The sequence below is a fragment of the Vitis vinifera genome, chromosome 19, assembly GCF_030704535.1.
Source record: "Vitis vinifera cultivar Pinot Noir 40024 chromosome 19, ASM3070453v1".
NCBI classification, from domain to species: domain Eukaryota; kingdom Viridiplantae; phylum Streptophyta; class Magnoliopsida; order Vitales; family Vitaceae; genus Vitis; species Vitis vinifera.
In genome coordinates, this window is record NC_081823.1 from 19,914,430 (window position 1) to 19,938,095 (window position 23,666).

General features: G+C 34.1%; 1 protein-coding gene across 2 annotated transcripts; it reads right to left on the minus strand.

Moving 5' to 3' along the window:
* Positions 1 to 17,846: 17,846 nt before the first annotated feature.
* Positions 17,847 to 22,817, minus strand: LOC100244701 (glycolate oxidase 1). 2 transcript variants are annotated; one of them, XM_010646514.3, is made up of 12 exons: positions 22,629 to 22,817; positions 21,618 to 21,792; positions 21,301 to 21,425; positions 20,427 to 20,473; positions 19,840 to 19,917; positions 19,592 to 19,716; positions 19,377 to 19,443; positions 19,212 to 19,274; positions 18,969 to 19,038; positions 18,771 to 18,871; positions 18,574 to 18,678; positions 17,847 to 18,218 (listed from the first exon to the last, which is right to left on the minus strand). In XM_010646514.3, the coding sequence occupies exons 2-12, from the start codon at positions 21,752 to 21,754 to the stop codon at positions 18,021 to 18,023; spliced, it is 1,116 nt and encodes a 371-aa protein (XP_010644816.1). In that variant the 5' UTR covers positions 21,755 to 21,792; positions 22,629 to 22,817; the 3' UTR covers positions 17,847 to 18,020. The 2 variants fall into 2 exon arrangements, with proteins under 2 accessions (XP_010644816.1, XP_002277249.1); XM_002277213.5 differs by having other exon boundaries at positions 21,618 to 21,796.
* Between the last annotated feature and the right edge of the window lie 849 nt (positions 22,818 to 23,666).

A 23,666-nucleotide genomic window follows, 5' to 3' on the forward strand; every position in this document is an offset into this window, starting at 1 on the left:
TAGGTGCACAAGCAATGGACAATGGTGGTCATTTCTTTTTCCTGCACCATGTAGCGCCTCTCCATGTCATTTATCTTATGACTCTCGAAGGCGATTAGATGTCTATCTTGCATATGGACTCCCCCTGTAGCGAAGTCTGAGGCATCCGTGTGTACCTCAAAAACCTTGGTGTGGTCGGATAATGCCAACACCGGCTCCTCAGTCACAGCCTTCTTCAAATCTTCAAAGGCTTGTTGGCACATTTTGTCTCATTCCCATACCTTGTTCTTTTTAAGAAAATCAGTGAGTAGAGTTGCCTTTGCCAAATAATCCTTGATGACATGTCGGTAGTAATTAAATAAACCAAGGAAAGATCTTAGTTGAGGTACCTTGGTTGGTGGATCCCATTCCTGGATGGCTTTCACCTTGCCATCATCCATCATCAATTTGTCATCCTTAATGCAATGCCCTAGGAAGCTCACTTCTTCCTTAGCAAATGAGCATTTCTCTTTTTTTACATATAGCTTGTTCTGCCTTAAGATCTTAAAGACCTTCCTTAAATGCTTTACGTGCTCCTTCAAGGTGTTACTGTAGATGACTATGTCATCCAAGTATACCACCACAAACTTGTCTAGATATGGGTGGAATATCTTATTCATGAGTGTGCAGAATGTTGTTGGGGCATTGGTGAGACCGAAGGGCATTACTAAGAACTCGTAAGAGCCATACCTGGTCACATATGTATTCTTCGGCTCGTCCCCCTCTAGAATCCTTACTTGGTAGTAGTTCGACCTTAACTCTAGCTTTGTGAAGTATCTCGCCTTACCAAGTTGATCAAACAAGTCGGCGATGAGCGGAATAGGGTATTTTTTCTTTACCGTCACCTTGTTGAGTGCCAGGTAGTCGATACACATCCGTAGGACCCATCATGCTTCTTCTGAAACAAGACCGATGCACCATAGGGAGCCTTGGATGGCTGGATGAACCCTACGTCTAACAACTCCTTAAGTTGTCTCCTTAGCTCCTCCAACTCTAGTGGCGCCATTCTATATGGCCCCATAGCAGGGGGCTTAGCTCCCGACTCCAGCTCAATCTTATGGTCTTCCTCTCTCCTAGGAGGTCTCTTAGACAACTCGAGCGGCATCACGTCCTTGAACTCATTAAGAACTCCCTCAATTTCTTTAGGCGTGGGTTCTCCCAACCCATCATCCTTATCTTCTTTAAGGATAGCAAGGTAGGTCACCTATTTCCTTGTTAATCCCTTATTTACTTGCATAGTCGATAACATAGGGGTCTTGGACGAACCTTCGATGACCGTAGGGACCATGCATGGCTTCTCCTCCTCTAAGATAGCCATTGAGCGCAGAAAGGGTAGTGGCACGACCTTGACCTTTTGTAGGAAGTCCATCCTTGGTACCATCTTGAAGTCGTCCATGGGTGCCACTGTGAAATCGACCTTTCCTTCCTATGAGCCGATGTGCATAGTCACTCTACGAGCTACTCTGTGTGATGGCTTAGTAGTGGAATTAACTGCCTTAAGCCAACCTCCTTCTTTGGATGTTTGGAGCTTTAGTCGCTTTGCCTCATCCTCCGAGACAAAGTTATGAGTGGCACTAGTGTCCACTAGGGCCTGGATGGTCTTCCCATTTACAAGGACTTCTACATACATTAGCCCTCTACTTTAAGGCATCTTAGGCATCGGCTTGGCCTTGAGGGAGTTTAGGAGTTGTAACGATCCTATATGAGTATCGCCCTCTTTCTCCTTTTCCTCGATCATAGCATTGAGGGCTTTCCTCTTGGGATAATCTCGTGCCTAGTGTGGACCATCACATAGGAAGCAGTTGGTGTTGTGTGTGAACTCTTTCTGCTTATCCTTGTCTTTGCCATCCTTACCACTAGGGCCTTTGCTTGATCCTTCCTTAGAAGGGTAGCCTCGTGATCCCTTGTCTCCCCCACCTTTAGCATGATTACCCTTGGACTGTGGCTTGGGCTTGGAGGAGTCTCCCTTTTTATATTCTACCAAGGACTCTGCTACTGCCATGGTTGTGGCTAGGTCTTGGACACCACATCTCATCAACTCTTGCTCGACCCAGCTTTTCAAGTTGTCTATGAAATTGAACAGTAGCTCCTCCTCAGACATGTTAGGTTTCTCAAGCATAAGCGTAGAGAATTCTTTGACATACTCACGGATTGAGCCTATGTGCTTGAGACTTCATATTCTTCCTTGCTAGATAAGCCATGTCCTCAGGGTAGAATTGCCTTTTGATCTCTCGCTTAAAGGCATCCCATGTGCCTATGATGCATGTCCCTTTTTCTATATCGGGAAACCTCTAACGCCACCATAGAGTAGCATTATCAGTGGGGTAGAGGGTCATGGTGCGTACCTTAGTGGCTTCATCTGTCAATGCGATAGCCTCAAAGTAGTGTTCCATGTGCCACAAGAAGTTATCCAATTCCTTAGCATCCTTCTTGCCACTGAATGTGTGTGGCTTAGGCACCTCCACCCTTGGTGCCTCATGAGTGGCCATGACTCATGCTGGTACGACAGTCTTATAGATGGCCATCTCTTGTTGAATCTCTTGGTTTCAGGCCTCCATGCATGCAACCAAGGCCTCCACCCTTGACTCTACACTAGCGAACATGCTCATGACCTTTTCTTGGAAGGACATGAACTCCTCGTGTGACACCGGCTGAACTTGTGAGCCTAGCACCCCTTCACGAAGGTCTTGGATATACTCTCTTAGATTCTTTAAACCCTTCTCCATGCCTTGCTCAATCAAGTCCACCCATTCCCAGGTGTCTTCCATGGCTAGCTCCACCTTGGCTAACCTTGTCTCCATGTTGACTATGACATCAAGAGACTTCTCCTTCCTGCCCCTGCCCTATGCAATAGGCTCGATCTCCCTCTCACGGGTTTGCTCGATAGTCTTCTCAACGTTGGAGCCCGACATGCTTCCTTTATTATGCTCACTTTGTAACCGCGCTATGATACCACTTGTCATGGACTTAGTCTTTTCCTAAACTCATGCGACACTTAGACAAGTCAAGGTACTTGATCTTGCTAAGCCAGCCTGACTCTCAATGCTTAGCTCGTTAGGCTAAGATGCTCACGACTCAAAAGCTTTAAAGGGTGTAGTAAGCAACTCTTAAAGAATGAAAGCTTTTATTACTTAAGGAAGCCTTTACAAGTGCTTTGAAAACTCACTTGCTTGGTGCCTTGGCTAAATGAGGTTTTCACCTATTTATAGGCACCAATGGAACTCTCTGGAACCTTAGAGGGTTTCTTACAAATCAAGAAGATTCTAGAATACCCTACACAACTCTATGTATAAGCCTATGTACAAGAAATCTCTAGAATTCTCTAGAAAGCCCTGGACTCCTCTCATGCCTTCCACCATAGTGTAGAGATGTGTGGACTTCTCTAGGCATCTCTAGAACCTTACACACTCTTCTCACTAATGGCTAAGTGTAGGGGTCTCTAAAAGCTTCCTAGGCACTATATAAGCCCATGGGGAGGCTCATTTGAAGCATCCTGTGACAACTGGCTCCCTTAAAATCTAATTCTAAAGTTGATTTAACATTCTACTAAAGATAATTGATTGTACTTTAGTACCCTATGTAAATAATGATGAGATAAAGCTTAGGTCCATAATAATCCACTACATGCAGACTCCTTATGAACTAGCATTCTTGATCTAACAAGATAGTGTTATCACACATCAAGATTACATTATTCAATCATTGAGTTACAAATCCCACTTATTATGTAATCAAATGACATAATCTAGCTCATAAAGAGCATATGTCAAATTCCATTTAAGAAATTACTACGGTGCCACCAAATTCATGATCACATGTCTTTTGGATCACCTAAGGGGACACACTGTCTCAATCCCATGAGATATCATGGTGCCTATATTGAGAATACCTATTGTCACCAGCCTCCATCGATAGTGACCAAATCCATAGAGAAATATAACCACTTTAGTATCTCACCTATGGGTTAAAGCCTCTTATTGATTTTGGCACAAACTCAATATCCTCTCAAGGTTGAGAGTCCAAGTAATATAGTAGCTTGGTGAATCATTGATTACTACCAAAAAGTGCTATTTTGTAGACCTAATTATAATGGTTTTAAGCACCTTTGAGTAGTAATCATATTCATTTAACCCAATTAATTCATTAAGGTCCTTAGTAATTGGTTTTAACCATTTTGTGGCAAGTTTACATGTTTTTATCAGCTTATGAATCAATTCAAGCATGCCAAATGATGGAGGAGCTACTTGGACAATTTAAAGCAAGGATTTTGGAAGTTTACAGGCTTAAATTTCAAGTGGAAACACGAGCACAAACAAAGGGATAGCCATTTCGCAAGGCAAGGCAAAGTACCTTGCCAAAATGCAATTTTCGCAAGGTGAAAATGCACCTTGCCAAATTTGGCAAGGTGAATTTACTCATGATGCGAAAATATGGCACTTCGCATCATGAGTAATTCACCTTGCCAAAATTTCACAAGTAACCTTTTACCTTGCCAAATTTCCTCTGTTTCTCCACGCACGCACCACCGACTTCCCAGATATTTTTAGCTTGATATTTTCTCGTGTAAATTCCTTTTGTAACCTTGTATTCAGCCGACATAAGGCTTTATCTTGTAATTTTGCTATATATAGAGGTGCAGAACGCCTCCAAAATATATTGGGGGGGGGGGGGATCGATCCTCTGTACATTAACTTAGAAATATATAAAGCTCTGTTTTTCTCTCTTCTCCTGTTCTTCCCCATTTCTATTTTCTTAGTAGCCAAACAGCCTCTGAGGGCTTTTCCTCAAAGGATGATTGGCTAAAACTTTTAGTTTCTCAAAGTATGAATGTTATGTGATGGCTTGGATGCAATCCCATGGAAATTTCTCGCACCTGGAAGGTAAGGTAGTCGTTTTTCATTAATGGTTCATTAATGCAAAGTTTGGTTTTTATTTCCTTTGGACAACTTCCAACGGCCAATACTTGATAAGCTTTTGGATTTCTATCCATTAGTTATCTCCTACGAGCTATTGGAAGGTGAGGTTTTCAATTCCAAGTTTTGCATTAATCCGTTAGAACCAATTTCAATGGCCATTAAAAGATGAGTTTATCACCTGGAATGACTTTGAGTTGCCAATATTTGGTAAGCTTTTGGCTTTAGACCATTAGTTATCTCTTACGAGCCATTCAAAGGAAGTCTAAGGTGAATAACCATTGATGAAATTCACTACCATCTGTTTTGCCATTTTAAAGGATTAAAACTTGATTTGTTAAATCTATACCGGTTTGGGAAGCAAGCATCACCATAGTTGCAACCCCAACGCGAGGAGCCTATCCTGAGATTTCCAATTTGCATAAGAGCCAGAGCATAGCTATCCTATCTTTGAGAAACTTGTTTTTACACCCTTTCATTTTAGTCTTTAATGTTAGCTTAGATTAGTTTAAATCTTTCTAAAACATTTACATATTCTTTTAAAGCTAACATCCATAAGAAAATCACCTATTTTCCTAATTTGAATATCACTAGTGTTTGCGAAAACCCTTCCCAGTGAACGATCCTAGAACCACTATGCTATAGTAGCTTGGCTACTTTAGTAATAGTATTTAAGGTATAAATTTTGTTGATATGCCTTTAAAGCTAAGCTACCATGAGTCGCATCAATCATGATAATTGATAGCCTTGTGTCTTGATTCACCATAGGTCCTATCCAGCATCCATCACATATACTAATGCACTCACCATGGGAAACCCATTCTAATGGCCAAGACAAATCATCCCTCCAATTAGGAGGTGGTGCACTATTGTCTTTATTAGATTGTTCAAATCTATGAATCGATTGTGGACAACTTATCTACCTACAAGGAACCCATGACTTGTATTTTTTGTGCAACTCATAATGCACCTAAGTCATGTACAATGTAAGAGACATGGGTTAAATGTTTAAATCAATGTAAATACACCAAAAAGAATAGTAAGGGGATAATTAAGTCCAACTTTGTTACATCATGTTTTTCTTTTTAAGGTTCAATCCCAACACTTGTTCACTATCCCCTATGCAACCTTACATAGTTATTGAAACGTTCTTATGCACAAGAGTGAGCTTAAAGTCAATCCAACCCTCATAAACCATGTCATCATGGTATTTGAGCTCAGAGCATGGACCATTAAGACCCATAGGAGTATTGGCTCCCTCAAAATCTAATTCTAAAGTGGATTCAATATCCTACTATAGAGAGTCAACTACATTCCAGTACTCTATGTAAATAACGAGATAAAGCTTGAGTTTGTGACCTACTATCCATTGCATGCAAACTCCCCATGAACCGCTATCCATAATCTAATAATGTAATACTATCACCTATCGAGATTATCTCTCCAATCTTTGACTTATAGATCTCACTTATTATGTTATCAATTGACATACTCTAACTCCAAGGAGCATATGTCAAATTTCCACTAAAGGAAGTATTATGACCATAGTCTTCTAGATCACATGTCCCTTGGGCAATCTTTATAAATGGATCTCTATAAATGTAAATGGGATAAAATAGGGAAAACAAGAAGCATAAATAAATAAATTTATAAATAAATCTCTATCTACTACATCATGTCATTCTTTTTAGGGACAATGTTTTCATAATATATACTCTCTCTTTGGTTATATCCTTTCGTCACTAAATGAGCCTTATATTTATCAGTTGAACCATCTACCTTGTGTCTAATTTTTAAAACCCATTTACTTCTAATGGTCTTAAGGCAGAAGATTAACCAACTCCTAAACATGATTTCTTACCATGGAAATCATCTCCTCTCTCATAGCAACCATCCATTCTTCTTATTTAGGTGAAGTTAAAGCTTCTTCATAAGAAGTAGGCTCATCAAGGTTTAATTGAGTACACATCTAGGATTCGCCTTCAATCTTAAAATGACGATGGGGAATTTGGCAACATTCACTTCTATGTAAATCAAGACTTTGTGAAAAGTCATCTAATGGCACATTCCCACTAGGAGGTAAGTCACTCTCACTATATTTGGAAATTTTAGAAGGCGCTTGTAACTCCCTACACTTGCTCAAAGATTGTATTGCTTCCCCTTACAACTTATAGAGTTCAAGACTTTTTCTTTACTTTACCAATATTAGGAAAATCATTTTCTATCAAATCAACATCACGTGACTCTATTTCAACCAATCCTTCATTGGGATGTTCATCATACATTACATAATCCCTTGAGTAACCAGAATATTTTATAAAGACATTCTTATTCGCTATAAGACCGAACTTCCCATATCTATGAGAAGTGTTATGAACATAACCTATACAACCCCAAGGTCTCAAATTCTCCATATTTGGTTTTGAACCATTCCATAACTCATATGGAGTTGTAAGGATTGACTTGAAAGGAACTCGATTAAGGATATAAGCAATAGTTCAAAGAATCTTTAAATTCCTCTCTTTTCTAATTCTCCACCCCTGCCAAAAAAATGCTTGAAACAACCCAATGCTTTAAAGCAATAGAGATTAACTATATATATAACCAAAACGCAAGTAATCATCAATGAATGTGAGAAAATAAGAGGCAACATGGTGTGCCTTTATATTTATAGGTCCACAAATATTTGAATGGAGTAACTCTAAAAGGCAAGAGGCCCTAGGTGACTTTCCAAAAGGCTTCTTATAGGATTTGTCCACTATACAAGACTCACACATAGGTAAATTAAAATTGGTGAGAGACCTTAGAAAGCCTTCTCTAGCCAGTCTAGTCATTCTTTCTTTACTTATGTGTCCTAATGTAGCATATCAATTTAAAGAATCAATAGTATTATCATAAGCCACATAAGAAGATAATGAATCTAAATCCAACATAAATAAACCATTAGATAAAAGATCTTGTCTATACATGGCCTTATTTAAATAGAATTCAACCTTTGACCTAACAATATGAAATTTGAAACCTAATTTAAGTAGATCTATTACTGAAAGTAGATTACAATAGACCCCAAGTGCATATAACATATCATGAAAGAGTAATGTATGCCCAAAGCACAATTTGAGTTGGTATGTTCCAACTTCTAAAACATCCTCCCTTGTTTTGTTACCCAGAGTAACGTAGTGCCTTCCAATTGGTGTCCTTCTTTAATCTACAAATCCCACTCTATCCATTATTACATGTTTTGTAACTTCCAAGTCTACAATCCACCCAAGAAGAGAATGAGGAATTAATACATGCATACAAACATATGGAAAAAAAAAAGTTAGGATTTAGGTATACCTTCTTTGGCTCAATGCACTCACAAGCAAAGTGACCCAACTTTCCATAGTTGTAGCATTTCATTTTGACCTTAACCTTATTTCCACCTCACTTACCTCTTTGACATTTTTTTTATTTCCTTTCTTTGGCCTTAAATTTCCAACTGTACCACCATGTTTTCCTTAACTCTTGCACTAAGTGCTTGTTATTGTCCCGCATGGATGACAAGTGTGGTTTGTTGCACCCTTAAATGCTCACATTTAACTCAATGTGGCAAGAAATATTAATTAAAAAATTTATATTCTCATTATGCATGAGCACAAGTTTCATTTACCCTCATGATTCAAGCAAAGAGTCAATAACAATTGTTACTTGTTGCTCATCAGTCAGGTTATTACCAACTACCTTCAAGTCACGAATTAGGGCTGACATTGTCCTCAAATGTTTAGCCATGGTATGTTTAGGGTCCATGACATATTGCTCGAACTTCAAAGTAGGTGCTTACAACCTAGTTTTATATGTCAAACCATAGGCAATCTTAAGCTTATTCCACATGTACTAGGCAGTAGGGCAATTCTCGAACTCCCCTCTTAAGTCATTATGCATGCTACTCAACATAGTAAAATGTGCACAACAATCTCTTTTAACCCAAGAATTATAAGTTTTCATATTGCGGTAGTGTTGGGTTGAATTCCCTTCTTTAGGTTGGATCATGGCATTATTTAAGGTCTCTAAGACCTCTTATTCATCTAACAAGAATTGGATTTTTCTATACAACATATTATAATTATATTCACCTAATTTTTCTCCTTTTATCAAATTAGCAACAACATTCTTTGTGGTTATTTCACTACATTTATTACATAGAGTATGACATTAGCATACATTTCTCAATTTCAAATTCACCTATGATATTCTTATTAACATAAAGAGATAAAAAAATTTGCAATGCTCATAATCATTTCTCATTGAATGTGAACTAGAACATTATAACTAATGTAAAATTTTAATTTTTTTAAAATACCATATTCTTTAAAAAAAAAAAAAACACTATAATAGTAGGAAAGACAAAAATATTCATTTATATGTAAAAATCCAATTTAAAATAATGGACAAAAACAATCCACATAAACAATCGATATGCAAATAAAAATTGTAAGCTTAAAAAAATCCATAAATTCAATAACCCTATTTCCAAAATTCTTTTAATGAATAAGGTAGCCCCTTGAGTTGAACTGCACTTTTGTGCTTGCATGTTTAAGCCTACTTTTTTTGGATTAGATTTACAATTCTAGGTAGTCCATTTTTATGTGTTTACATGTCTGGGTATACACTTTTGAATTGGACCTATGTTTCTATGTAGTCCATTTTTGTGTTTGCATGCTTAGGCCCACACTTTTGGATTGGATCTGCATTTCTAAGTAGTCCATTATGGTGCATGCATGCTTAGGCCTACACTTTCGTATTGGATCTACATTTTTAGGTAATCCATTTTGGTGTTTTCATGCTTAGGCCTACACTGTTGGATTGGATCTATGCTTCTGGGTAGTCCATGTTGGTGTTATAAACAATAAAATAAAATAACTTCAATTAACAAAAAATAAATATTTATTTATTTCAAATAAATAAATATAAATGGAAATGAAAATAAGTTTGGTCTGGCTTTAATACCAATATAAGAAAAGAATAAAAAATATATAGTCTAGAATAAATACCTATAAAAGATCTTTGTAGCTTGAATTACATTCTCTACTGGCTAGTAAACTTCTTCAAAAAAAAACTACTAGAGTTTCTCATGACTCCACCCTTCAAATTCTAAGTGTAGATGGATACCAAGAAGAACTTGATTGGGTGAAAATAAAAGAAAGATGGAGAAACTCAAACCTTATGGAGAAAGATTATTAGACTCACTAATGAGTCTACTATTAATAGGCAACCTTATTGGTGAAAGATAAAGATTCTAAACTAAATAGATAATTATCTTCATTAGGTTTTTAACCAATTTAATTCAAAAACAAATTTTGAATTTCATAAAACCTTATCTACTTATTTATCTTCCTTTTTATCTAACCTACATGTAGATAGTAAAAATGTTTAAATTCTAATTGATATGTTTACAAAAGTACTGTCCTAATGCCACTAGATGAAGATCAAATACACACACACACACATATCGAAAGAAATTCTCAAAAGGAATCCAAAACGAGAAATTCTCAAGAGAAAATAATTAAAATGATTCTTATATCAAAAAGAATGTTGGAATAGCCTTGTGTCAAATTTCAACATTGAGTAGTCAACTCCAAGTGGTATTGAAATTTAGGTCTACAATTTATTTTTTTTCTTTCCAAAATGGACACCCATACTAAACTGTGTACTTCAAGTAATAAAATAGATATCAGTTTAGGAGCTCTAGTGTCAAAATGTGCCACCTAGTATTGAATTGAGTGATAAAGTTGCAACTCATCATTCTTTAACTTCCTCTAGTTTATTCAAGCTCGAATAAGTCCTAGTCCATGTGAAATTCATTTCCAAATCAAGGTCCTAATCAAATTAAGCGTAAATTGGTTTTTATACCCTCTTATTGAAATCTATAGTTAATGTCAAAGAGGTATTGATTTGATTCAAAAAATGAACACCTAAAATTGGACCTCCTTGCCACAAAATGATACATAATTCTACTATCATTTTGGTCATCAAAATTTCAATGCCTCTGTTTGCTAGTATTGATTGTGATATCAAAACAAATTTGATATAAAGGATCGAGTTTTATGTCTTTTTAAGATTGTCTCATAATTTTGATATCATGCTTTCCTTTATCAAAATGATTGACATTCAATGTTGGGGTCTGAATCTACATTGTTCATTACATTGGACAAGTATCAAAATTTCACATTGGTATTCTAATAAAGAGCTTCCTTTGTCAACATGCTTTCTAGTATCAAAATATCAATACCAAATTTCTTGTTGTCAAAATTTATCATTTCTCATTTTTTATGTATTCCTTACTTATTTTGACATCAATTTTATTAAAATCCAAAAAAAAAAAATCAAAGAGAAAAAAAAAATCTAGGATTTCTCTTTAAAAATAGGTACAACACCATTACAATTTAAATTAACCTAATAAAGGGGAAATAAAGACTAATTTACCCTTACTTCTAAAAAGAAAGAAAATAAATCTAATATAATAACTAAATAAATAAGAGATATGGTAACTAAATAATTATATATATATATATATATATATATATATATATATATATATATATATATATATATATATATATATAACTTCTAACATCTCCCTATAAACTCATGGTGTGGTTGCAAGAAGCATCAAAAGTTTACCAATCACAAAAATCGAAAACATGAAAATAGGTGTGAAAACATGAAAATAGGTGTGACTTGTAAACAACTTTACAAGCATATTATTGATAAAATCCCTTAGCAACTAATCGAGCTTTATACTGTTTAATCGAAGTACCAAATACCAAGTATCAATTATAGCTTGCAACCAAGTATCGGTCTTATGAAAAGCAAAAAGTTCCTTGGTCATAGCCTGATGCCAAAGAGGATTAAGAACAACTTCTAGGAGTAATTGTAGGAGTGGAAGGAGAAATCAAGGAGAAGAGACAAATGAGGATACAAAACCATAGGAGAATGAGAAATAGAATAAGAAGAGATAAATAAAATTTGGATTCATATCCAATAGATAGAGCCAAATATAATTTGAATTCATATCCAACCAATAAAGATAAACAAAATTTGGATTCATATCCAACAAATAGAACTGAGTAGAATTTGCATCCATATCCAACAAATAGGGATAGAAAGAATTTGGATTTATATCCAACAAACGAATATGAAATCAAATACCAAGATTAAACATGAAAAGAACGACATGATCACTCATTACAATATCTCACAATCAAACAGATACAAAAACAGTGTATGAGATTAAACTCTCTTCCATGAAATCACAAATCAAAAGTCTCATTAAAAATGCGAACAGGTGACTTGAACCCATGGCCTCCTGTAAAACCAAGCTTTGATACCATGTTAAAATCTATAAAAAATAAATAAATAAATAAATAATTCAAAGAGAAAAAGAAAATAAAAGAAAAGAAAATCTTGGATTTCTCATTATAAATTCTCTTTAAAATAGGTACAACACCATTTCAATTTAAATAAACCTAATAAAAGGAAAATAAAGACTAATTTACCCTTACTTCTAAAATGAAAAAAAAATTCTAATATAGTAACTAAATAAATAAGAGATATAATAACTAAATTATTAAATATATAGTAACTAAATATATTAATAACTTCTAACAAATTTAAGCACGACAACCTAATTTTTAGCCTTTCCCTTGACTTCATATTATTTTTCTACCCGATGCTTCCTTGATCTCTTGAACTTGCTTCCATCCTAAACCCTTTATTCTCTTGAGAACTGTAGAAGTTCTTCTTTTACCCCTTATGATTGCATTCCTTACTAAACATACATTAGTATCAAAAAAGGGATTATATCTAATCTATGGACTACCAATTATTAAAGGGACAATTGTGTTTTCAACCCATATAAGATTGATAATTAAGATAATGTCCTCCAACCACCCATAATTGATGATAAGGATACGAGATAGTAATTGAAAAAAATACTCACTTGACTCATTTTTGTCTTTATTCTACTATTTGCCATTATTCTTTCTTATTTAACCATTTTTGGATTTTTCATTATTTTTTTAAACTCTTTTATAAATAATTGAAAATTTAACATTATTTTTTATTTTTAAATTATAAATAAATAAAAATTATATTAATTATTCAAAGACTACTTTGGAAAATACCTTCTAAAAAAATATTAATTTAAATAAATAAAAATTATCTTTTACATTTATTTTTATCTTTTACATTTTAGAAGTAAATAATTTAATGATTAAAATATCATTTAAAATAAATATATTCACTATTTTAATTTTTTTTATACTAAAATGTATTTTAAAGTTTTTTTTTACTATTATAAAACAAAAAGTTTAATTTTTTTTTTTAATCTTCTTCCTTCCTTATTTTAATAACTTTTTGAAAATGACTTTTAGTAATAAATTATATGAAATGTTACAAATTTGTTTATTGAAGATTTTTTAAAATGATTTGAATTAATTGAAAATTTATTAAAATAAGAAAAAGAAAAAGAAATAAAGAGGATGGATGGTGAGTTTTTATTTTAAGTACTCAATTAAAATGTTTTCATATGACCTATTTTTATAAATGGATTATATCAATAAATAGTAGAGATTGAATTTTTCTTATATAGGGTTGAAAGGTATATTTACTTATTTTAGATGAAAACAAGTAACTAAAAATTATATAGACTATATTTGAGTTTGGTTTTAAAATATTTTTCTAGTTTTTATTTTTTATTTTTTTATTTTTTTAAATAATTTTTATTTTCTATATTGTCTCTTTTTGAAAATACGTTTAATTAAAAAATGAAAACTATTTTTTAAAATGAAAATTGAAAACCTTATTTAGTACTATTTTTTTATATGAAAAAAAAATTATTTATTCATTTATTGTGTCACTGTACAATTGTATTACGCTAACTGTACAAGGAAAATGTATTAAGTGTACAAAGGCGTATAAGGGTATTATTTGTGGAAGATTATAATAGATTATGAGTCATTCCTTTATTTTTCTTATCACTCACAAATTGTGCATGTATGTCATGCACTTTATTTAATTCCCGCATAGAAATTCCAATACTTTCTCCAATAATTATATTCAAGGAAAAAAAATTTGACATTAAGTCATCCTCATCTTCTCAACTAAACCATTAGAAATATTGTTAAACACTCTTACGTGGATATGGACACATAACTTAGGAGGGATATCAAATTTGTGTCATTGTACAAGGGTATTACACTAACTGTAGTACTAATTGTACAAAGGTGTACAAGATTACCCTTTGTGAATTATTTTAATCAATTCTAAACCACTTTTTTATTTTCCTTGTCACCCAAGGATTGTACGCCTATGTCATGCATTTTATTTAACTCTCACATGGAAATTCTAATATTTTCCCTAATAATGATATTTGGGGAAAAAAATTGATCCTAAGTCATCTACCATTTTCTTAACCAAACCATTGAAAATATGATTAATACACCTACATGAACATATAACTTATGATAAATATGAAATTTGTGTCATTGTACAAAGGTATTACACTAACTGTACAAGGGAAATGTGCTAAGTGTACAAGGGTGTACAAGACTCCTAATAGGTTTTGTACTATTTTTAAACAACTTGAATTTGACATTAAAACGATTATTAATAGTTTTTTTTTCTTTTTTTACCAAACTATGTCATTAAAACATTCCCTACAAAAATTAACACATAGGAAATAAAATTAAAATCAATTATGAGGTATTTAAAAAGTATTTATTATATGTTCTATAAATTTGAAAAAATATAATATTTGATGATACATAATTTACAAGTTAAAACAAACAAATAATACTAATATTTTATGAGGTGTTTAAAAATTATTTAATATATATGAGAAATAATATAAGTTTGAAATAAAGAATAATATTTATTATATATTATGTATGTTTTCAACATACTTAAAAAATATTTATTATATATTATGTAAGTTTGAAAAAAAAATTATTTGATGAGGTATTTAAAAGTTATTCACTTCAAAAATATATTTGGCAATAATAATTTTTAACCATTTTTCATATTCAATTTGATGAAGAAAATTATTCAAGTTGATTCCACTATTAAATAGGTGAGAGAATGGTAAAAGAGTCAAAAGAGAAAATGAGAAAGGTGAAATGACTGGTTAGTTTTTTCATTTAATAGTAAAGGGTATTTTAAGGATTAATGAAAGACAATATCCTTCATCTTAATTTTCATACTTTGTTTGAGTCTTGGGCTTAAATATGCATGATATATAGACCAAATGTTAATTTTTGGACCCAATTGGGCCCAAAACACAATTCTCCCATTATTAAAAGCTCTATAAAAAATATTCATGATAACTTCTTAGTTTTGAGTGTCACTCAGTACTTCGATAAGAATTCCCTATATCTAATCTAAGCTAAACTACACAAAGGATTTACTCCAATTAATTAAACATTGAAACATAAACAAATCAAGGAAGCTTTACCAAACGCATTCTCCTCTAAGTCCTCCATCTTCAAGTTACCTCTTTAGAAATGAAACTCTTGGTCTCTCATGATTAAACTTGTACAATAACAATTCATAATAAAACTGAGATTTCCAAAAGTACTAAAAGAAACTAAAGAAAACTTTTATTGAAAAACTGAAAATTTACCCTAAGGATACATAAATTATATACATCATAATTCTTAACCACAACCCTACATGGTAGATTCCTTAAAAAGCTCAAAAACTAATTTAAAAGTCATAGAAAAATATCCTTACAGAAAATAACCTCGACATGGAATTCCAAATGACATGGAATGCCCTTAGTATCAAATTTTCAATGGCAAGTACGGGTGCTCCCCAAGTAGTATCGGATGTCTATCGAAACAGATATGCAAGACCAACTAAGACGTAAAGTCAATACCAAAGAAGTTATACATGCCGATGTCTGGACTGACATTAGACCTCCCAGTACTCTGCACCAAGTGTTGTCCTTTTAAAACAACAAGAAGCTTCAGTTGTTACTTGTTTTCAGTATCAATTTCTTCCTCTGCGATCAGAAATTCTGACAATGCAGATTTCCCTTTTCTCAGTTCCACCAATTCCCTCACATCATGCACGTCCCTTTCCTCAAATTCTTCAAGAATCAACACCCTAGAATTTTCCTCTTGATATTGGAATGTCCGACAAGCCAAACCTCCACTATCACTTGTCCCGGTAAAATCATTCCAACTACCTCCAAGTTTCCTCCACTATCAGTTTGCAAACCGATAGACGAGTGAACAATTCATGCTATTCATTATTCTTACATTTACCTATGCAACATCAGAATGTTCTAATACAAAATGTCGGGGTCCAAGATAGCATGTTCAAAGTAGTAAATAGAAATCGAAACTCCACATTCGCTATTATCATTATCAAAATTAGCTGTCAGATTCTTGAAAAGAGTGGAACTCGCATGTGTGGGTCATGAATTCAACTCGACAGGCAGTGTAGCATAGCGAGGATCTCCCCGGGCCCTTGTGCAAGAGAATAGATCTTGTAAAGTACAAGCAGTGCCTCAAGGGGCTAGCACTAGATATCAAAGATCAGTACAAAATTTTCATTTCTTCTCTCTTTCTTTTCCAGCGAGAGGCCTCTCCTTGTTTGATTGATAGCAGATTTCAAACTTTAGTTTCATGCCATATGGTTCCTGATTTTGGCAGGCTTGCTATTTCCCTTGTATTAAGTTCTCATCGCATTACAGGTCAATTACTCTACTAGAAGAGACTTGGATTCTTGTACGCATTCTAGACATCTCCCCAATTCCCCTTATATTGCTATGTCTTCAAATCAATATTCTTACCAATTAGATGATGAATGGACTCGTTTAAGTTGCTTTATTACATAGGACTACCGCATTATGATATGCACTTACTATTAATGAGCTAATTCTACAGAGACAATGCTAATGCATTGTAATATGTTTATGCCATCTTGTTTTTTACCACCTTGCTAACTAACATGTAGTAATCGGACGAAAAAAACAGTTGTATTTAATTTATTTCGGTCACTTTTTATCACTTGCATTTCTCACTTGTCATGTAACTATGATTATGCTTATAAACAATAAGCCTTACAGTTCTAAGCCTTTTGCTTATGGACATTTAAGTCTTATAACTCGGTTTCGATTTTCTATAGGTATCATATTATTATGCTTTAATTAATTGCTCTTAATCCAACTTCTTGCATATGAAAAATTAAGTAGGGTTCTTGTAGAAAATATGGAAGCTGGGGTTGTTTGATAAAGATGCTTTATACTTGATATTACACATGGACATTACAGTGCTTCAGGGTTTGCTTTTAGGCAGATGTTGTGAACAAGCATGTTGATTTTATGAAAAATACGAGCACTACCTTGAAATTGACCATGTAGTTGTTTTAAAATTGCTAACCATGTGACCATATATTTTGGCCTTATGGATTTTGTAATCCATTAATTAGTAATTTTAACATATAGGTATATGTATACACAATGATGCAGGAAATCGCATAAGATGATTTTTGAAACAAGTATCAATGTAAGGTATAAAGAATACAATGACACTTATCACAAGTGTCAAGGTTGGCAAAACTTAAACATGATGATGTTCTTTGAAGAATCATTGTTATATAGATTGGAGCATAGGATTGTGGTTAAAGCGATTCTCATCGTTACTAGTGCAGTCGACGACAACCCTTCAACTAAACAAAACGCTGGATGAGAGCCAAGGTACGTAACTCAAAGATGGTGCTTAAAGAAAGTGTCAAAGTCAATGTTGAGAGAAGATGACACTTAGTGGATGTGTTAACGTATCCCAATTACACATAGGGAAGTGGAAGTAGAAGTGTCATTGTATGTTCGCATGAAGCAACTACCCCTATTTAAAGTTAGAGGACAGAATATACAGTGAAGGCAGTAGTAGGCATATATGAATTGAAGTATAACAATCCATGATGATTACAGAGCTTAAAATTTTGCAATATATTTTCTGACTCATTGAAGAGGAAATGAGTTCTCCAAAAGAAAAGGTAGGTTACTCAACATTTAAAACTTACTAGCCATTTGGTATGCAGTTCCTATAACCGGGGTAGGGGGCGAGAGCCAGGGGGAGGAACTTCCCATTCGGTGACAATGTGATCACGAGTGATTTCTTTGAGAGAACGGCATCCGCTTAAAGCCATGGTCAGCTCAAACTCCTCACGCAACATCTGGAGTACTTTTCTAACACCAGCCTCTCCTTCTGCGGCCAATGAAAACACCACAGGCCGCCCAATCTGAGAAATTAACAAGTTAACCATCATCATATCAGATTAAGATTTTTCTGCAGCACCTAAAGACTTGCAGAATTTGGAAGATGAGAATCAACAAATATGAACTGACCGTCTACTTTAAATGACAGATATTTGGGTTAAATGAGTTATTCATCTGGATAGTACAACACTGACTTTCCCTAGGTTTCAGCATTGTTGTTTTGTCATCAGTAAGAATAACTTGGACAAGCTCTTTTGTTGATTATTTGATCAGAAGAGATAGAGAAATAATATCATAATTTAGGTGACTTGAGGTTACATAAATTATTCAATGATCTAATTAGCTAGGCATGGAATATGATACTGCATGTGTTCTTACAAATATTCCAGAGGCTCCCAGTGCCAAGGCTTTAAAGACATCTGTTCCACGCCGGACACCACCATCCAAAAACACAGGCACACGACCTTGTGCAGCTTTGACAACCTGAGGTTTGAAAAAAAGGGCAAGTTCAAATATATTTGAGGTGAATAATACAGATATAATTAAGCAAATCAGTCATGAGCAAGCAGAGGTACCTCTTCCAGAGCCATGATAGTGGCAGGGACATAATCAAGTTGGCGAGCTCCATGATTGGATACAATAATCCCTGCTGCACCAGCTTGTATAGCTAACCTGGCTGCATAATCAAACATATATAATACTAATGTTTTTAAACATCCATATATAGAATCAGAATGGTGGTGATGGAAAATAGCCAGGGCAATCTTTCTTACTATCCTCAGCTGTGAGCACACCCTTTACAAGAATTGGCAAGTTGGTGATTGTCTGAAGCCACTTCACATCCTGTCCAAGGGCCGAGTGAAACTATTTACAAATTGATGAAATCTTGGGACGAAACCAAACACTTTTCAACCAATTTTTCCTCGAATCTCCAATTAGCAGACACTAAAAACTATATTGTGATGACCTTGAAATTTCAATCCTTCCCCTTAACAATAAAATCCCTCCTGACTTACCTTCCAGCTCAGGGTTCGATCAATTTGACCAGCAACATATGAAGCAAGTCCAGAGTCATCAGCCTGCAAGACTCCATGGAATGAGTCATGACCAAAATGATATCTGAAATGAGGCTTCTCATTAATCCACATCGACCAACAAGATTGTTAAATTTCACCACTTACTTTATCCATCTTCCCAAGGTCCAAGCCTTCAAAGTTCTTCAGAGTCAGGAATGGGGGTAAAGTGAATCTGCCATATAAACACTTGGACCAATTGTTGACTATAAACCAAATGCAGCACAATAAATTTTAAATTCTTTTAGAGTCATGAGACAGTCCAACTCAATCTTCAAAATCAGTGACGTTTCTAATAATGATGTTTGAGTCAAAGTGCACACCTGTTCTTGATGTCAGCCTCTCTGCGCCCCAGCCTAGGGGTATCAACAGTAAGGGCAATAGCCTTGAAGCCTGCCCTTTCAGCTCTTCTAACAAGCTGAGCAACTACATGCCTGTCCTTATATACCTGAACATTTTGAGTAGTAAAATCATCCATCACTTAAAGAACACAAAGGGCAATTTTGCACCTATAGATTGATATCAATGAAAACATTAACCAACTGAAAGACATGAAAGATGTCAAGCATACATAGAGCTGAAAAAAGCGGATTCCAGGTCCTGTTGAAGCAACCTCTTCCACGCTTGAAGTAGCCCATGAAGATAAGGTCTGAAACCAACAAAGTAGTCATGAATAGATGAAATGAAGCACAAATCCTAGTTGGGATTATAACATCTATAAAACAGTAACTCCAATAAATTCATTTCATGGCTTCAGAAGTTGAACACAAAGTAGCTTGCCTTGAAAATTGTCTTCATGACATGTTCATAGACAAAATTCTTTAGGCTTCACAGATTATTGTTAAGCACTATGCTAATTAATTTGCATCATAACATTATGCTACTAGTTAGGTATTGCAAAGGCAAAAAAAAAAATGGATAAATATCAAAAAACCCCAAGGTTTGTTTCAGAAACTTCCCTCAGGTTTTCAAAAATTACTGAAACATGACCAAATTAATAAATTATTCTGTATTCTGGTGTTCAATTTACCCTGTTTCTTATCTTACTATTAAAAGTAGCATAGCTTCTAAAATCCATGGTTTTTAGAACTTGTGAGATACACTAATGATCCAAACTATCCAATTTCAAATGGGGCATAGAAAAGATAGAAGCCAAACCATAATTGTTCCAGCAGCTGATGCGGCTCTTGCCGTTGCATACTCTCCTACATGAGAATTAACCAAGTTATCAGATTGAAAACCTTGTTCCCATTTCAATGGCCATAATAGGGTCCAAAAGTAAGTCAGTTGGCAGAACAGATCCAGCTAGATATCTACCTGACTACTTCAAACTCAAGCACATTCCATTAATTACAAATCAACTTTATGGCATATAAAAAGCTCCATTGGTCATAAAAATTTTCTTCCATCTGCTAATAAGAAACTAAATGGAGTGTAACGGCACTTAGAAAAGAACTGGTCGTGCAATTTAAGTATGCAGCAAAAGTTTATTTGGACTAAGATGTTATGTATGCCTTTTATGTAAACAGTAAAAGATAAACTGATGAAATGATACCGAAGTTCCGAACATGTTTGCAGCAGAAACCAAATTTTCAGAAAAGGGAGGGAACCTTCATCTAGAATGAACTCTAATAACTATTTAAAGAATCCTTAAATTATAAACTTGTCTAAGAGTGGATTTGTGGTTCTACACTTGGGTAACACCTACTCAGAAGGCCAATAACTACAAAAAAAAATTCGATTTTAGGTTACTATAAAAGGCTGTAAATTCGATAAGCTGATGACACTACAGGCTCATCAGTTTACATTTTGAATTGAACTAATCTCAATCAAGTCAAGATTCCTAAACTTTCGCCATAGGGTGAATAATATGTGGCAGTGATATTGCTCTGTCTGTATTAAAGCAAAAAATCAAGTAAAAGAAAACTTCTAAGAATGCTCAAAGAACTTGGAGACAATTATAGAGCAAGAAGGTTTACCATTTTGCATGGCAATGGAAAGAGCAGTAATGCAAGGCCAAAGAGTGGTATACCTTCAGGGTGAGCCATTTTCTGCATGGCAGTTGGGGCGATCATAATAGGCATTGAAATCTTGAAACCCAGGACAGTGGTGGTCATGTCTATCTTGCTTACATCAATAAGAATGCGGGGCCGAAACCTTTTTTAAAAAAAAAAAAACACAAGTTTTTTCAGATAACATCTACATTGATTCCTACACAAGTTTGTTCATATAGAAAGGAAAGGTAAAACATGGAACCAAAGGTTTTTGTAGTCAAATTATTTAGCTGGAGTATTAGATTTTATAAATAAAGATCAAAGGAGGAGAAGAAGAAGAAGAAGAAAGCCTTACAGAATCTGTGAAAAAGCATGTCTGTTCTGATACAGAGTCCACTGGTCCTCTGCACCTGATGCATAATAGTCAAACACCATCTTGGGCAACTTTTGCTTTGCAATAGCCTCATACTCCGTCACATTTGTAATCTCCATTTTTCAGTTAACTATGTATGCCTCCCCTCAAAGGCAATCTTGCTTGAAAAACAGACACCAATATCAGAACATTGTTTACACAGGCACCAGAAAACTAACAACTGCAGACCTTCCAACTACTTCTCAATTCTCTAGCTCAAATTCTTTTCAAATCCGATAAATGAAATATCATGGAAGCTAAACTACTAGATTAACCATATTGAAAAATAATCAGAAACACAGTCCTAATTTGAATTTGCATGCAGATGCAATAATGAAAAAAGTATAAAAATTAACCCAACAAATAGAGAGAGGAAAATCCTAAAAATAAGCAATCTGTTTGGTTTCTAAGGTAGGAAAACAAAAATAGTGAACTTTTGGTTCTAGAACTTGTCGCTGTTTGGGACCCAAGAAAACTAACTGAATATACCTCAATAAAATGAATATTCTGCTTCAGTTGATATTTTTTTGTTTTCTGGAAATCAAATCATTGGAAATCATATACCCGGAATTACTATATCCTTCTCTTTCTTTGGGTCAATGGGAAATCATAAAATATGAACTTTACATAGAAATAAAAGAAAATACAAACTACTGCAAGGACTACTCAAACACACTAAAGCTGAGAGAGAAAAGTCAAATATAAACAAACTGCTATGTTTTGTTTGGCTGCTTAGACAAGCATAGAAAAGAAGAGAAGTAGAAATTTGAAGTCCCAGTTTTTTCTTTCATCAATTCAAATATGTGAGGTTTTCCATTTGTTTGGAATTCAAATCCAGAAATTTTTCTCAGGAACCAGGGAAGAAGTAAAGAGTTCAATAATGGAAAGCTGAAAAAGAAGATAAAAGAGGCCGGCAGCAGAGATTAGAATGGAAAAGAGAGGAGAAAATCAGACCTTGGCTTCTTCAGAGTTAAGACTGCTATTCAGAAGGGTGCCAGCAGTGAAGCTAAGTGAGGATAAGAAGTATAGAAAGAGCGGCAGGGAAAGGAAAAATAAGAACAGAAAAAGGAGGGAGAAGGGGGTATGCAAATATGGTTGAAAGAGAAAAGACAAGAGGAGGGGGCTCACAATTGACACTTCACATTCATAAGTGGATGAGCCTTTGGAGGTGTGTATTTGAGAGGCCATCGGATGAGGTCCAAACTGCTTGCTTCTCCTCCACATACGCCTTGTGTGTTTCACATCCTTCCTCTTCAATCTTTTCTTCATTTTTTATTATTAATTAGTCACAAAATTTTAAAAGCTAAGAAATAATAAATTAATTAAATATATCATTATAATATATATATATATATATATATATCAATTAAGCATTTAAATGAAAAATAATTAACAATGAAATTGATGGTGACCAATAAAAATAAAAGTAAAAAGCACATTCAAATTCTAATTCTAATTTCATGTTCTTCAAATAAAAGTAAGAATATGAGATGGATAGAAGGAAAAAAAGGTATTGAAAAAAAAAAAAAAGAGATAGAGAGAGAAGAAGATGATATTAGGACTAGAATTTTAACAAAGAAAGAAGACTAAGAAAATTTTGATGCATTTGAATTTGTCTCTCTATGTTAAAAATGTAAAGTTACATGTAAGGATGACAATGGGCAAGTTTGCGATGAGATTATTCAAAATAATTCTCATCCTCTTCCCATTAAAAAAAATTAAAGGGGGTGGAATGGAAATGAAAATTTAAAATTTCTTAATTACATTAAATAAATATATTTCATAAATAATTAAAATATTATAATTTTTTATAACTTATTTTATTGAAAAGTATTTATTATTATTATTATTATTATATTAAAATAGGAAAATAAAAATTAAATTAATTTTTAAATTTAATATTATATATAATCATGGTGGGGTGGAGCAAGACAAGGCAATACCTAAACCTGTCCTGATTTTAAAAAAGATCTTAAACCCACTATTAACTCA